Source organism: Lissotriton vulgaris, chromosome 5 (genome assembly GCF_964263255.1).
Source record: "Lissotriton vulgaris chromosome 5, aLisVul1.2, whole genome shotgun sequence".
NCBI classification, from domain to species: domain Eukaryota; kingdom Metazoa; phylum Chordata; class Amphibia; order Caudata; family Salamandridae; genus Lissotriton; species Lissotriton vulgaris.
This window is the reverse complement of record NC_141693.1, coordinates 691,704,118-691,716,839: the sequence shown is the minus strand read 5'-3', so window position 1 is coordinate 691,716,839 and position 12,722 is coordinate 691,704,118. Positions and strand designations below refer to the sequence as shown.

At 45.0% G+C, this 12,722-nt stretch overlaps 1 protein-coding gene across 1 annotated transcript in view; it reads left to right on the top strand.

The window, feature by feature from the left end:
* The window catches only part of COL13A1 (collagen type XIII alpha 1 chain), a 368,078-nt gene that overhangs the window by 84,599 nt on the left and 270,757 nt on the right, over positions 1–12,722 (top strand). The window contains exons 7-9 of the mRNA XM_086922128.1: positions 2,082–2,117; positions 10,242–10,268; positions 10,362–10,388. Of these exons, the coding sequence (XP_086778254.1) occupies positions 2,082–2,117; positions 10,242–10,268; positions 10,362–10,388 (90 nt within the window). The remainder of the gene's footprint in view (positions 1–2,081; positions 2,118–10,241; positions 10,269–10,361; positions 10,389–12,722) is intronic.

The following is a 12,722-nucleotide window of genomic DNA, read 5'->3' as shown; positions in this document are numbered from 1 at the left end:
TCATGGTTGAGATTCAATATCTTATTGGTATGTTGGTCACTATAGGGGGAGAAAAACCAAATTAACACAGAAGCTCCAGCTGTACACAGGCAGAGAAATCTTTTTCTGACCGGATTTATGTTTGAACCTCATGATACAAAAGTTAAGATAGTGCTTAATGAGGGCTGCTGTGTGGAGGAGGGGAGCACTAGCACTCGTTTTGGGGACAGGGACTTATTTTTTATCATCCGACTTTTTGCAGGGCTAGGGAAGCAAACAAAAAAGGCAAAAAGGGGATAAAGGAGGAAGAGGAAGATAGAACAACTGTAAAAGAGAAAAAACTTGCAGAAAAAAGAATGTAAAAGGCTGAAGTAAATAGACAGAAATATAGGGTGGCGGAAAAGTACCAGACGTCTGGTAGAATCAAAACTAGGCACCCTTGGTATTTGATAATCCCAGCATTCCGGAGCACCAGAAGTGGGTTCCTTGGAAGAAATGTGTGGCCACTGCTCTTGTTTATCTATGCGTGTATGTATGAATGGGTTCATGTACTGAGCCTTTTGCACTCTTAGTGGAACTCCAAATAGAAGGGAATGTGATGAGGATCCTTATAGGATTTTTTTTAAGTTTCATTTTTATAATGTTTTGGAATAATACATTTATAGGTAGTGTGGTTGGTTATCATGCCTGCTTACCAACCTCATTCTGAGTCAAAGGGGAAAAACTAAGTACAAGGATCCATTTTTTATTAACATGACAGGCTTGTACTGTAGCTGCTGAAGAGCAATAAGTTTAGATATGAGCTCACTATGCCCGCTTAAGGATATAATATTAAATTGTGTCCTCACAAACTAGGGGCGTGTGCATCAGTGTACCACAGCTTCACGAACACCCGTCTGTCCCCTAACCTTTTTGTTGTTCAGAACATTTGCTGGCCAACAATGAATGAAGAGGTGGCATTGATCTGTACAAAAATATCACGTTTTTTTGAAGTATTTCAAAAGATAAATTACAAAATTACCTATTTTGCAATCATTACTTTGCAAATCATCTCCGAATCAGCAAGGTGAAATATAAATACATAAATATTAAAAAAAATACTAAAATCACACATTTTATGACAATTATTTATAAATAAAGCTACGTTTATGTTCCTTATTCACGATATGTATAACACATTGAACAGCGGATTGTCACTAGTATCTTGCCAATGTAATCGTTGATGTAGAGCAAAATAACTGCCTTGCATGACAGTGCGTGAGTTTTTAAATGTAATGTGTATGGCATTTAATTTTTTTTTATTGTGGCATAGCGACTGACGCCACACTGTAGTTGTTTTACATTCCTAATAGAAAGATAAGAAACAACAATTTTCTATACGTTTTACCAATGGTTAATCTTTTTGCTCAGAAGGGGGCCCTCAAAAAAGCACATTTTGGGTACAAGGCCTGTGTCAGCAATCTCTTCTAGTCTTGGGGTTAAGTGAAATAACAGTACAACTTGGTTGGATTTTAAACGAGTCCAACTGCACTGTCACTGTGAGTTCACATAGCCGCACCGGATGCCTTTATTTTCCCAAGCTGCTTTGCATGACGGAGCATGTACAATGATGCCCCGATTTTTGAGCATTGCCAGTCCTGATTATCCACCCATGTGCCATAAATCAGAGCCACTTCCATGCTGATTAATTCCACGTGTTTCATTAAAGTGCTTGCCTACGTGGAACTCAGCTAACGCCTTGACTGCTTTGCTTAGCTCCAGCGCGCATGTCTTTAACAGCAGCCTATGATGTGAATCAAGAGTCGTAGAAGTGTGACATTGACACTATGTAAAGGCCTAACCTCTCTACGTTTGAAGTGATACCTGTCACGTCCATGAATTATCTGTTTGACTTGGATGTGAAATGTACAACCACACAGTACGCACCGTGGCATGATTTCACCGAGATTTTTTAAAAGGACTAAAGGCAAGAAATTGTGTGTATTTGTGCAGTATGTAGCGGGGATTTACTTGACCGTAGGCCATCATGGTGTATATTTGACTGGTTGGCACTTGTTTCTTAATCCCAAAGAAAACTCCTTCCTTTCCCTTTTACCTTACAGGGTTACCCTGGACCGAAAGGAGAGAAGGGGGAGATGGTAAGTTTAGAGATGACTCTGTTATCTCAAACAGGTGCTAATGAAATGCTGTACCTATTGCAAAGGATAGCGCTTGGCGCTAATAATCAAAACACCAAACCCACATCAACTGCGGTGATATATGAATTTCACATTAGAGCTCAATTTGATGCACTTCCTGTGTCATTGTCCATGACCAATCAAAATGTGTCAATCGAAACGTCCCTCTTATGTAAAGCTATTGTTGAAGTTCTTAAGTAAAAACTACACACATGAAAACGTTTGAGATGCTGCTATACTTTCTGTACTGGGGCTGTACCTTTGTTGAAATATTCATGTGAAGGTAACTTCCAATCAGTGCTGTGGTTGAACAAGAATGAGTGCCGGTGCATAAAGCGCTGCTAAGAAGCCCATGGACTGTGATATTAAATTTCAGTGTGCAGAATACTAAAATTGTGTAACCTTGAATCCATTCCAGGCCTCTAAAATCCACTGCCGGACTCTCCCTGCCCCTTTATCTCAGTCATGTGGGTTCCCTCTTTTCCCCACGGTGACGGGGTTTCCGTCATTCTCTTTCTCCTTCTTTCCACTTTGTGGGTTTTTTCCTCTCTTGCTCTCGTGAAATGTCTGAGGAGGAAGAATAAGTGGCGGTCCCCATAAATGAGTATCGGTGGTGCCACCAGCAACCACCAGCTCAAATTAAGCACTGCTTGCCGTGCTCTGGAAACTTTCATAGAGAGCATTTAACTCTTTTTTCTCTTCCATGCCAATGCTATCAGTAACTTCTGCAGATAAAGTATACAAACTTTGCCTTATCATATTAACCCCTTCCTTGCTGCCGTCAGCCATTGGCCGACGGCAGCACTACCTCCCCAGTGCTGCCGTCAGCCAATGGCCGACGTGGCCCCGCCCGTTTTGCGGAAGTGCCGCACTGCGGGAAAATCGGGGCCGCAGTAAACGGGTTAAGAATAATACTGGATGCGGGACATCAGCACAAAGCGGTTGATGTCTCATCAATCCTTTTTAAGAGTGCATGGAGGTCCTAAACACCCTAATTAGAGCAGAAGTGACATTCACCACTTTTGAACAGATTTCCCACATCTGCCAAACTCACAATTAGGACCAAAGTCATATTTTTCTCAATAAGCACTAATTGAATGGAGATAAAGCAACATGGCATATTTGGAATTGTCCAGAAGGCTAAAGACTTCATACAAAGTATTCTTGTGACTACATCAGGGCATATGAAGTGGCCTAGAGCTGTCAACAGTATAACAGGGCGACCATAGTTGTAATCCAGATCTTGTCACTTGGACAACTGTTTGATCACTGCATCACCATGTGACTCAACTCCCTGGTCAAACTAGGGAGAGGAAATCGCTCAGGTCGAGTCTTATTTTCAAAACCTGGACATTTAACATTTAGTAGTAGGATTGCAGAAGAAGAATCCTTAAACATTCCCCAACACTCTTTGGATTAGAAATGTTGGGATATAGAAGTCCTTTGCATGGTAATGGATGTGTACACCTTCCCTGTGGGTCCAACTGTACTATTGTCTGGAGCCCTATTGCTCATTTATATGAAGCATGCTTGTGTGCTATGCTATGCTATGCTATGCTATGGTGACTTGTATAGCGCACGGCTGCCCCAGCGAAGGGGCGTCCCGGCGCTGCAGAAGGACAGTTTACAGTGAGGAGGAGACGTTAAGGATGAAGCTATTGTTGAAAGAGGTGTGCTTTGACAGCCTTTCTGAAGGCTAGGAGATCTTGTATCCCACGGATAGCTTCAGGAAGACTATTCCATAACTTGGCCGCTAGGAAGCCGAAAGAGCGGCCGCCCATTCTAGCCAGTCTGATGCGGGGGATGGTCGCCAGATGCTGCCCCTCTGACCGGAGCGATCTCCTGGGGATGTACTCTGACAGAAGTGGGCGAAGCATTGGGGGGGAGGAGGTTTTAAGGATTTTGAAAGCGAGGCACAATGCTTTGAACTGGACCCTTTTGCCCACTGGGAGCCAGTGCAGTTTCTTCAAGGTTCCGGATACCGAGGAATGGCGCGGGAGACCAACCAGAGCCCTGGCAGCCGCATTCTGAACTCTTTGCAATCTAGTGATTTCAGCTAGATTAGCCCCCAGTAGAAGGGGGCCATGACAGAGGCTTGCCGTACGGATTGTGGTCCTGTTGGACTGGGAGGGGCACCCAAAGAGCTAACCTCATACTGGTGGAAGGTTACTGCTTTCACCAGGAGTTAAGCAGCAGGAGGGCAGTGGTGGCATCTTACCATTTAGTGAACAGCTCCTTTTAACCTGTGTCACTGGAGTGAGGCCTACCTGCTCACACTCCTTTTAAAAAATGTCGCTGCTGTGTGCTTGACTAACCCTTGGCCTACATCAGTTAGATGCAAAGTGCTGTGCAGAGCAGGAGTGGTGACTCTGCGCTGGATGTATGTGTGCCTGCACAGGGCACAGTGCAGGAATAGAGCAGTACTGTACTGTGCAGTGCATGCATGGGGAGTACATGTACTCAGTGTCTGTATACCTGTGAGGAATAAACTACATGAGAGATGTAGTATTGTGCGGTGTGTTTGCAGTAAATGCATAACATGGGTGTATGTACAATACATGAAGGGAAATGTGTTGTGCAGGTCACGCATGGTGAATGTGTGTGACAGCAGTGTGTGTGCTTGCAAGTGGCATACCTTGACACAATACAGGATGGCTACAATACTGAGCAGAGCGAATATGTGTGCTGATTGATTATGGCACAATACATGGAGGTATCAGTATGGACAGTGTGTGTGCTGTGTATATACACTGAGTGCCTGTGTGCCTGTAATAGAACATTCCATGGAGGACACTGGTTCCATTTTGGGAAACCCAGTCCTGCCTGGTGAAGACATGAGCAGAGGGATCCCCTCAGACCGAATTGTGTATTGCTGCATCCTATGAGCTGGGAGGGACACACTGGAGACATAAGAGTAAAACTACCCCTCCACATTTCAAAGGTTGCTCTTTAAATTAGTGACCACAAGAAAAGGGCCAGGACACATCTCAGTAAACAGATGGGCATGATAAGGGAATCATAAAGAGTAGGTTTGGGCACCCAGAATTAAGCTTTTGATGCACATATCACTGTGGCTGACATCCAGGTGTGAACTCTAGTCACTCCCATGCCTGGGTTGTGGGACTACCAGATTCAAAGTCTCTTTACTGTGAAAGATAGTCTTTCAAGAGCAAAAGGGGAAGAGAAATGTAAATCTATTAAGACTCAGGCTTTAAATCGAATACAGTGTCTGGAAATGGACTTTAACTCCTTGGACACTCATGACGAGCTCAGCTCGTCATGGTGTACACCACCATACACTCATGACGAGCTCAGCTCGTCATGAACAATGGGAAAATCAAATGTCCAGCAAGGGAGGAAAATAACGCTAGCATCGATGTGGATAAGAAAGGGAGGCTGAGACCCCAAAATGTGTAATCTGCCAAGCATCCAATGTGGCTGTGTGAGGAGGAGAAGTTCTGTAAGACTTCTTCCTGTGACCAGGACTCGGGCCAATGCTTGCTAATCTAACTGCTGAGTGAGTGGACATCACCCATAAAAACCAAAACCACCTGATCTGGAGCGTAGAGAACCAGTCCGTGCCTGCTTGATTTGAGGAAGAAATAAGCGCTGGAGCGAGCTAGGTCTAGCTGAGAGCCCAACCATGAGGAGAAGACAGCTACACCAACTATTGGATTGCTGCCCATGAGCAGATTCCAGTCGGCGACCCCGTATGCCAGAAGAGGGCAGCAGTGAAGATAGCTGCGAGCAGAGTACCACCTGAGCGATTAAAGTGACCATGTACACCTGGAAGGGTCACTGTGAAAGTTATTTACGTCTCAAAAGAGCCAAAGCTTTGCGGAGCTTAGTGGCCACCCTGTACGCCAGGAGGGGCTGCCATAGTATGGAGTAGTATGTGGTGAGGGCCTGTCTGCTTGCCAAGATCAGCGTTCCCTGTGAGGAAGAGTAGAGTGTTGGAGAGAGCGAGGTCTAGTTGGGAGCCCAACCGAGTAGACTACCTAGGCGAGATGTGACGAGACAGCTGTAGCACCGATCATGTCATTGCCTATGTGCATGTTCAAGTTGGTGTCCTCGCATGCCAGGAGAGGGCCACCCTTGAAGATAGCCATAAACAGAGTGCTGTGTTGGGCCAGTGCACCCTGTGCGGTACTGGCTGCACTGCCCCATATGCCAGGATGGGCCACCATGAAAATTATTGTTGGATTAAAAGGGCCAAAGATGTGTGGAACTAAACGGCGACCCTATAAACCAGGAGAGACCACTGTGGTACGTACTACTGTGTGGTGGGGGCTGGTGTCATGGCCAGTTGGTTTATAGCAACCTCATATGCTAGAAGGGGCTGCCGATACCAAAGTTGCTGAGTATCAGGCTTTATCTCTAGAACTGTTTACCGTGTGACTCACATCGAGAATTGTGCCTGAGTTGTCCTCTAGGAACTGAGGAGGATGCCATGAGTGTTAGGCCACGTCACTAGGACCCCCGCTGGGAGCATCGGAATCCAATCCCTCTGCCCTTCCTGTTTAAGAGCACAAAACTTACCATGGGGCAGGAGCACCGGACCACCTTCCATCATTGCTGGCGCTAGCTGCATAAACTCAGGAGAAAGCCTGCGTCAAGTGTGCTGCTGTACTTCCCTTTTGAGGCCGACTCTTTGGACAGCACTGGGGAAGTGTGAGTGTCTGTGGTCAGGGCGCATCCGCTGAGACTCTGCAAGCTTCCGCGCTGCATGAGCGGGTAAGGCTGGTTACGGGCCTATTTGCCCCCGGGAGAATTGTTGATAAGGGTGCTGTAGCCCCAAGACAATTTTGACAACTTTGCCAAGAGTCGGGGTAGACTCTTGAGTTAAGGCCTATAGTGAGCATTCTCCGGATGTGGCTACAAGTGAATGGGGAATAACCCCTACCACATTGCAAAGAGCGAGTCGGACAGAGATGAGCCAGCTCAAACTGGAGCCCCAACCTCGAGGGGAAATGTGTTATTGTTTATATATGTCGTAACATCACTTTGAGTGCGCAGAGTTTGAAAGTAAAATACTTATTTTTATCATTAAATAAGCAATTGACCGGACATTGATTTATTGACATTGTTGTGTGCTCTTTGATTTATGAGTCATATTCCTGTATTCACACCCTTCCCATGACCACCCCCATAGCTACCACTGAGTGTAGAAGGGGTACTTGGCCTAGGTGTTCAGGATCCATAGTATGTCAGGCCCCAGGACACCAGGCGTAAAAGACCTTAATCCCCACAGTTGTTCCCAGTTCCCACCGCGTGCCCCGTAACCCTCTGAAAGTTGTTGTGACGAGAGATCCACTGGCTTTTGGGCCTACCGGACAGATCTGACTTCGCGGTAGCATCTCGTGGTTTTCTGCTAAAAGCAGGCGACGGCACTTTGACTAGAGGCTCTGGTTTCATGGAGAGACTCCGTGTGAAGCGCACGCTGAGATCACTGAAGAGCGATCGAGAGAAGGAAGCAGTAATTCAGAGAATGTGTCTTGAAATAAACTGACCTTGGTGCTCTGCATTAGGTGAAACAAAGTCGAGTCTGTTATTTCCCGTCTCTTGCGGCCCACAGACCTATTAGACTGATGTTTGGCTTGGCACGATGTCTACACACCATCAATTTTATACCATTATACAAACTTATTGTCGTGCTCGGTTGTTTATTGCTTCTCCCTGCACTGCTGTTCTCACAGTGACCTCCACTTACAAAGGGACAGAAGGTAGAAGAGGCCAAACCCTCGGACAGTAGACAGGAAATCAGTTTCTAACGCCATCCTGTACCAAGCGAAAAATAAGATATTCGGTGTGTTCCGCAGATTTAGTCCTGTGGGCTTCCTTTCACGGACATTTTCATTCATCCTACACCTCCCAGTCTGCATAATGAGAACTGAGCTTCATTTGAGGGCCCCCTCTGCCTGCATCGTCTCCAGTTCCGTCCCAAGCCTCGACAGGCAGCCTGTAGAAAACACGCGCCAGACCTCCCTCGCTCACTCTCTGTAGCTCTCTGAGGAGTAGAGATGCGAGTTCAGCGCTTCACAACATCTGTGAATAAATACATTCGAGGAAGCACGAGTAGTCTTTCTGCAGTGCCAGCATGAGTAAGGATATTCCACCTTGAGATTCCAGTCAGAATTGAAAAAGTGCGATATTGTTGTCTGATACTGAAAACCATCCGTTTTTTTCTGTTTTTTTTAAAATTTAAAGTAATGTATTTATGCAACCTTGGCCCTCAAGCCCACTCACTGTTGGTTGTGCTAATTATCCTGCCCTTAAGAGTGTTTAGTCTCCGTCCCCGCTCTTCTCTCTCTTTCACTCCGCACCTGCACGGCTGCCTTTGAAACAGTCTTCCTATAAACAGGGATCAGACAGATCCTTGGAACGACAAGACAGAATTATTTCCACTTAAAAGCAGAGCCCTCATGTTAATTGACCAAACACAGAGATCCGGGATGGGACTGGTGGCTTTTTTTGAAATCATCATAGATTGTAACAACAAATAAACGCTTCTTGAAGGAGAAACTCAAAGAAGGAACAAGGCACTGAGTTTGACCAGGCGTCCCCAAATCAGTCTCACAAAGTAAAAGCATAGGCGCTAAGCTGCGTGGCAATATGCATATATCAGCCTTGCCCCTCACACAAGCTTAATATTATAGTATTTTAGGGTGGCAAAGTAGTTTAGTGGATTAAAGTGTCCACAGAAGCATTCTATTTGAAAACTGTAGGTCACAGATTTGAAAGCTAGGGGCCTATTTATGAGCTTGTGACAGAGTGCGTGACAGGAAAAGGACGGGAATGTGCCATATTTAAGGCAATACAGCGGATTCTTGTCCTTTCTCTTTCCCTGGCGCTCTTTTGGCAGCTTAGCAGGCATCATAGCACCATAGAGAAGCACAAGGGGAACTCAGTTGCATGCAAGATTGTTTTTGTGCAGAAAGGGGCACCTTTCTGCTCAGAAACAATCCAGGGAGGCATATTTCTCCTTCTATGTGTGCAGCAGAAGGCATCAGCCATAAAAAGACCAAGAAACAAGGCGAAATAGGGATATTTCTCTTCGTTACACCTCCCCAGGGAAGTGTATGATTCTAGCGCATCCCCAGGTTTACAAATTCTTGTGTCACAATCCATGAGAGTTGCAGAGGAACACCCACGCAATGCCCATGGAATGTCTTCCCAGGGCAGAGTTATGCAGCGCAGCGCTTTGCGCTGACTTGCGTTACTCCTGATTTATGGAGCCACTGAGGGCCACGCAAAGTAGCTTTGCATGGCTTCAAAAATCTGACTTAGAGGTTTGCGTCATGCACATACCACGTTGTGTGGCTCAAACATGATGCAACCCTCCCATAAATAATCCTCAACTGTCTTCACACATGTGCATAAAGGAGGGGAGAACTAATGAAAAGGGGGAAAGGTAGGAACGCAGGTCTTATTCAAAAGAGAGGTGAGAGAGAGACGCGTAAAAGGAGGGAGAAGAGGAAGGGCATGGAATGAGGAGGGAACAAAATTGACAAACAAAAAGACAAGATAGATAGATAAATGGAGAGTAACACGAGTGAAAGGGGTAGAGAGGAAGGAAAGAGGAGAGAGATAGCAATTCTACATATTTTAGGGGTCAGAATATATACGCTGGGAACTGGACGTCCGCGTTCCATTGTTTAACTCGTTGCCTGCTGATGACGGAACCGCTTCGTCATCAGCTGCGGTGGCGCTGTGCTGATGACGGAGCGGTTCCGTCATGGCCCGATTGGAGCGCCTGCGCGGCGCGAATTCCGCGCCTGCGCTGAGCGTTCCATTGAGCGGGGCGGGCCATGACGGAACCGCTCCGTCATAAGCACAGCGCCACCGACGCTGGTGACGGAGCGGTTCCGTCACAAGCATGCAGCCGCCCCACCCCCTTAGCACTGCGGCGGAATAGCCGCCGCAGTGAAGGGGTTAAAAACTCCATACACAAGGATCATCAGTCCAAAAATTTGGGGGTGAATATGCAAAAAAGCAAACTTTCCTTACACTATCTGAACAAAGTTTCGCTTCTACCACCCATCGATTTTTAAAGATAACTGACCTATAAAATGTTTGGTTTTTCAGGGCCCTCCTGGTTCCAAAGGACAGTTGGTAAGTACTGAATTATATTTACTATCAATGAAAATTTGATTTCTGTTTTATTTCAAAGCATAGTTGTGAAACATGTATTTTTGTGTCTTCTAGGGAACGGCAGGACAAAAAGGAGAAAAGGTAAGAGCTGCGGAGCAAAAGTTTGATTGTAACATGGGGTGCAAACTTTCCTGATTTTGTTAGACATTTGTTGGAGATGTCCCGGTCCTTGAAAACATGTATATGTTAGAAATCCCATAAAATGATAACAAAGGTGTGTCATATGTTGTTGGTGGAATGGGATGAGCGTACATTCAATAGGTAGAACATGAAAAATAAATTCCTGTCCATAATAATTGACAAACAATATATTGACATAAGGTAGAGAAAGCCAGAAATCGATTTACTACATTTCGTAACATTTGTAGGAGAACATCTTACCAGATGCCTGAAATATCTCAAAGTTACTCTGACCTTTCTATCGTCAGTCACTAAGCTTTACTAAGACGTAAATCCAGATATGCCCAAGGCATCAAAGGCTCAGGAGTACATACAAATAAATCCAGCCCTGGTAAAGGCAAGACCTATTTAATTTCAAAGAAGCGGCCGCCATTGTCCCGGCCTGCTTGGAAAGTGAAAGTGTGCAAGGTGCGCTGAATGTTACAGGAAAGCATGTAGTGCCTGCAGTAGGTGAAACTCATTAAAGAAAGTAGTGCTTGTAGACTAAATAAGACATACTGTGTAACAACAGAGGTAAAGGGGCAGTCCTCACAGGAGGTTACAAATGAAGAGAAGGCAGTACTAAGGAGGGACTAATAAGCCTATTAGCGTATCAGAAGCCAGCATTTATAAAGGACAATGACTCAAGCCAATACAAAATATCAATGGAGAGTTAGCGAGCTTCAAGCCCACACTGGAATACAGCGCGCCTCGCAGAGAAGTGCATGCAAGGCCCAGGCTCGACCTAAATATGCATAACCAGTTTTGCTGCAGCCCTTCTAAATCATCGTTCAAACCCACAACACACGGAGTCTGACACACTCTGAGGAGCATTCCTCATCCCTGCTTTCCACAAAACTCACACTCAGATCTGTGACAGTAACCTCAGAATCATTTGGAAAGCCATCACGAAATACAGAAAGTACTTAGATGCCAATTAATGGCCGATTTTGCGCTATATATATGACACATACCAATTACAAGCTACTATTAACCCCTTGCCTGCGTGGCTGATTCCCCCGCTGTGCTGGGGGGACAGGGGGCACGCATAGCGCCCCCCTGCTCGTTACGAGCTCAGCTCATCACGCAGCACAGTGGCGCTGTGCTCATGACGAGCTGAGCTTGTCACGGCCACACCCGTTTCTGTGGAACGTTCAGCACAGCGGGGGAATTAGCCCCATGTGTGAGCGTTGTGGCCATTATGACGAGCTCACGGCCACCGTGGCTCATGGCGAGCTGAGCTCGTCATCGGCATTGGGAGGGGTTAAAGACCATAATCCCTCTCTGTTTATAAACTGTATTTGCCATACTTCATAGTGTCGGGCAGTGCGCTATACGGATACCTATATCATTATAAAAATTGCTTCTTTCCAAATGCTGCAGCATTTCTATTAATCATCTGACCTAACAATAGTTTCAGTTTGAAAATATCTTTTGCTGCTGATGTACCTAAACAAGAAATATCAATTGCATTGTATGAAATGGAACTAAAAGAGTCATTTACAGAAAACAACTTAAAAAAGTAGGAGAGGGGAACACAAAATTCAGAATAAATAAAGAACCAGGGTAATAATACACATTCTTGTTTCAACTGGGTCCACAGTGTGTCAGAATTCAACATGATGTTGTAAAGTGATAGTGGATACATGAAGAGAGGAATTTATTTTCTTTAAAGAAGGAAGCGTACAATGCCCGCACCTCGTTTCTAGGCCGTAAAACAAAGAATCATTCAAGAAGAATATTTATCTTAAATACAAAATTGGTTATAAAATCTTTAAAGGACCATCATTTTTTTTTAGCAGCAGTGTCTATGCGGATAGCCTTTTAAGCTAGGGTGTGGGTGTTACATCAACAAATCTTAAATAAAGTGAGGAGGAAGTAACCTTGGACCTATGTATTAGTTCATGAACTTTATGAACAATTAGACATCCTTCCTGGGTTTAATAAACACAGATAAGGCACCTCCGATTGTCAGGTCAGGAAGAGAGACTTTTTTTTCTTTTTAATAGAAATGTGTTGTCAGTCTGGTTCTTTAGCTAATGATTATGATATAGTGTGACATATGTGCACAATAATATTTTAAAAGAAACTGTTTGAATACTATTTTAAGACGTACGAGAGCTTGAACAATTAATGCTACCAGGTGACACCATGTCTATATACTGCAGTCCAGTGCTTACTTCGAAAAACAATAGTAACTTAGAACCTGAATTCAGTTGGCTCAATTATCATGAACCACGGCTGCAACTCCCAGCG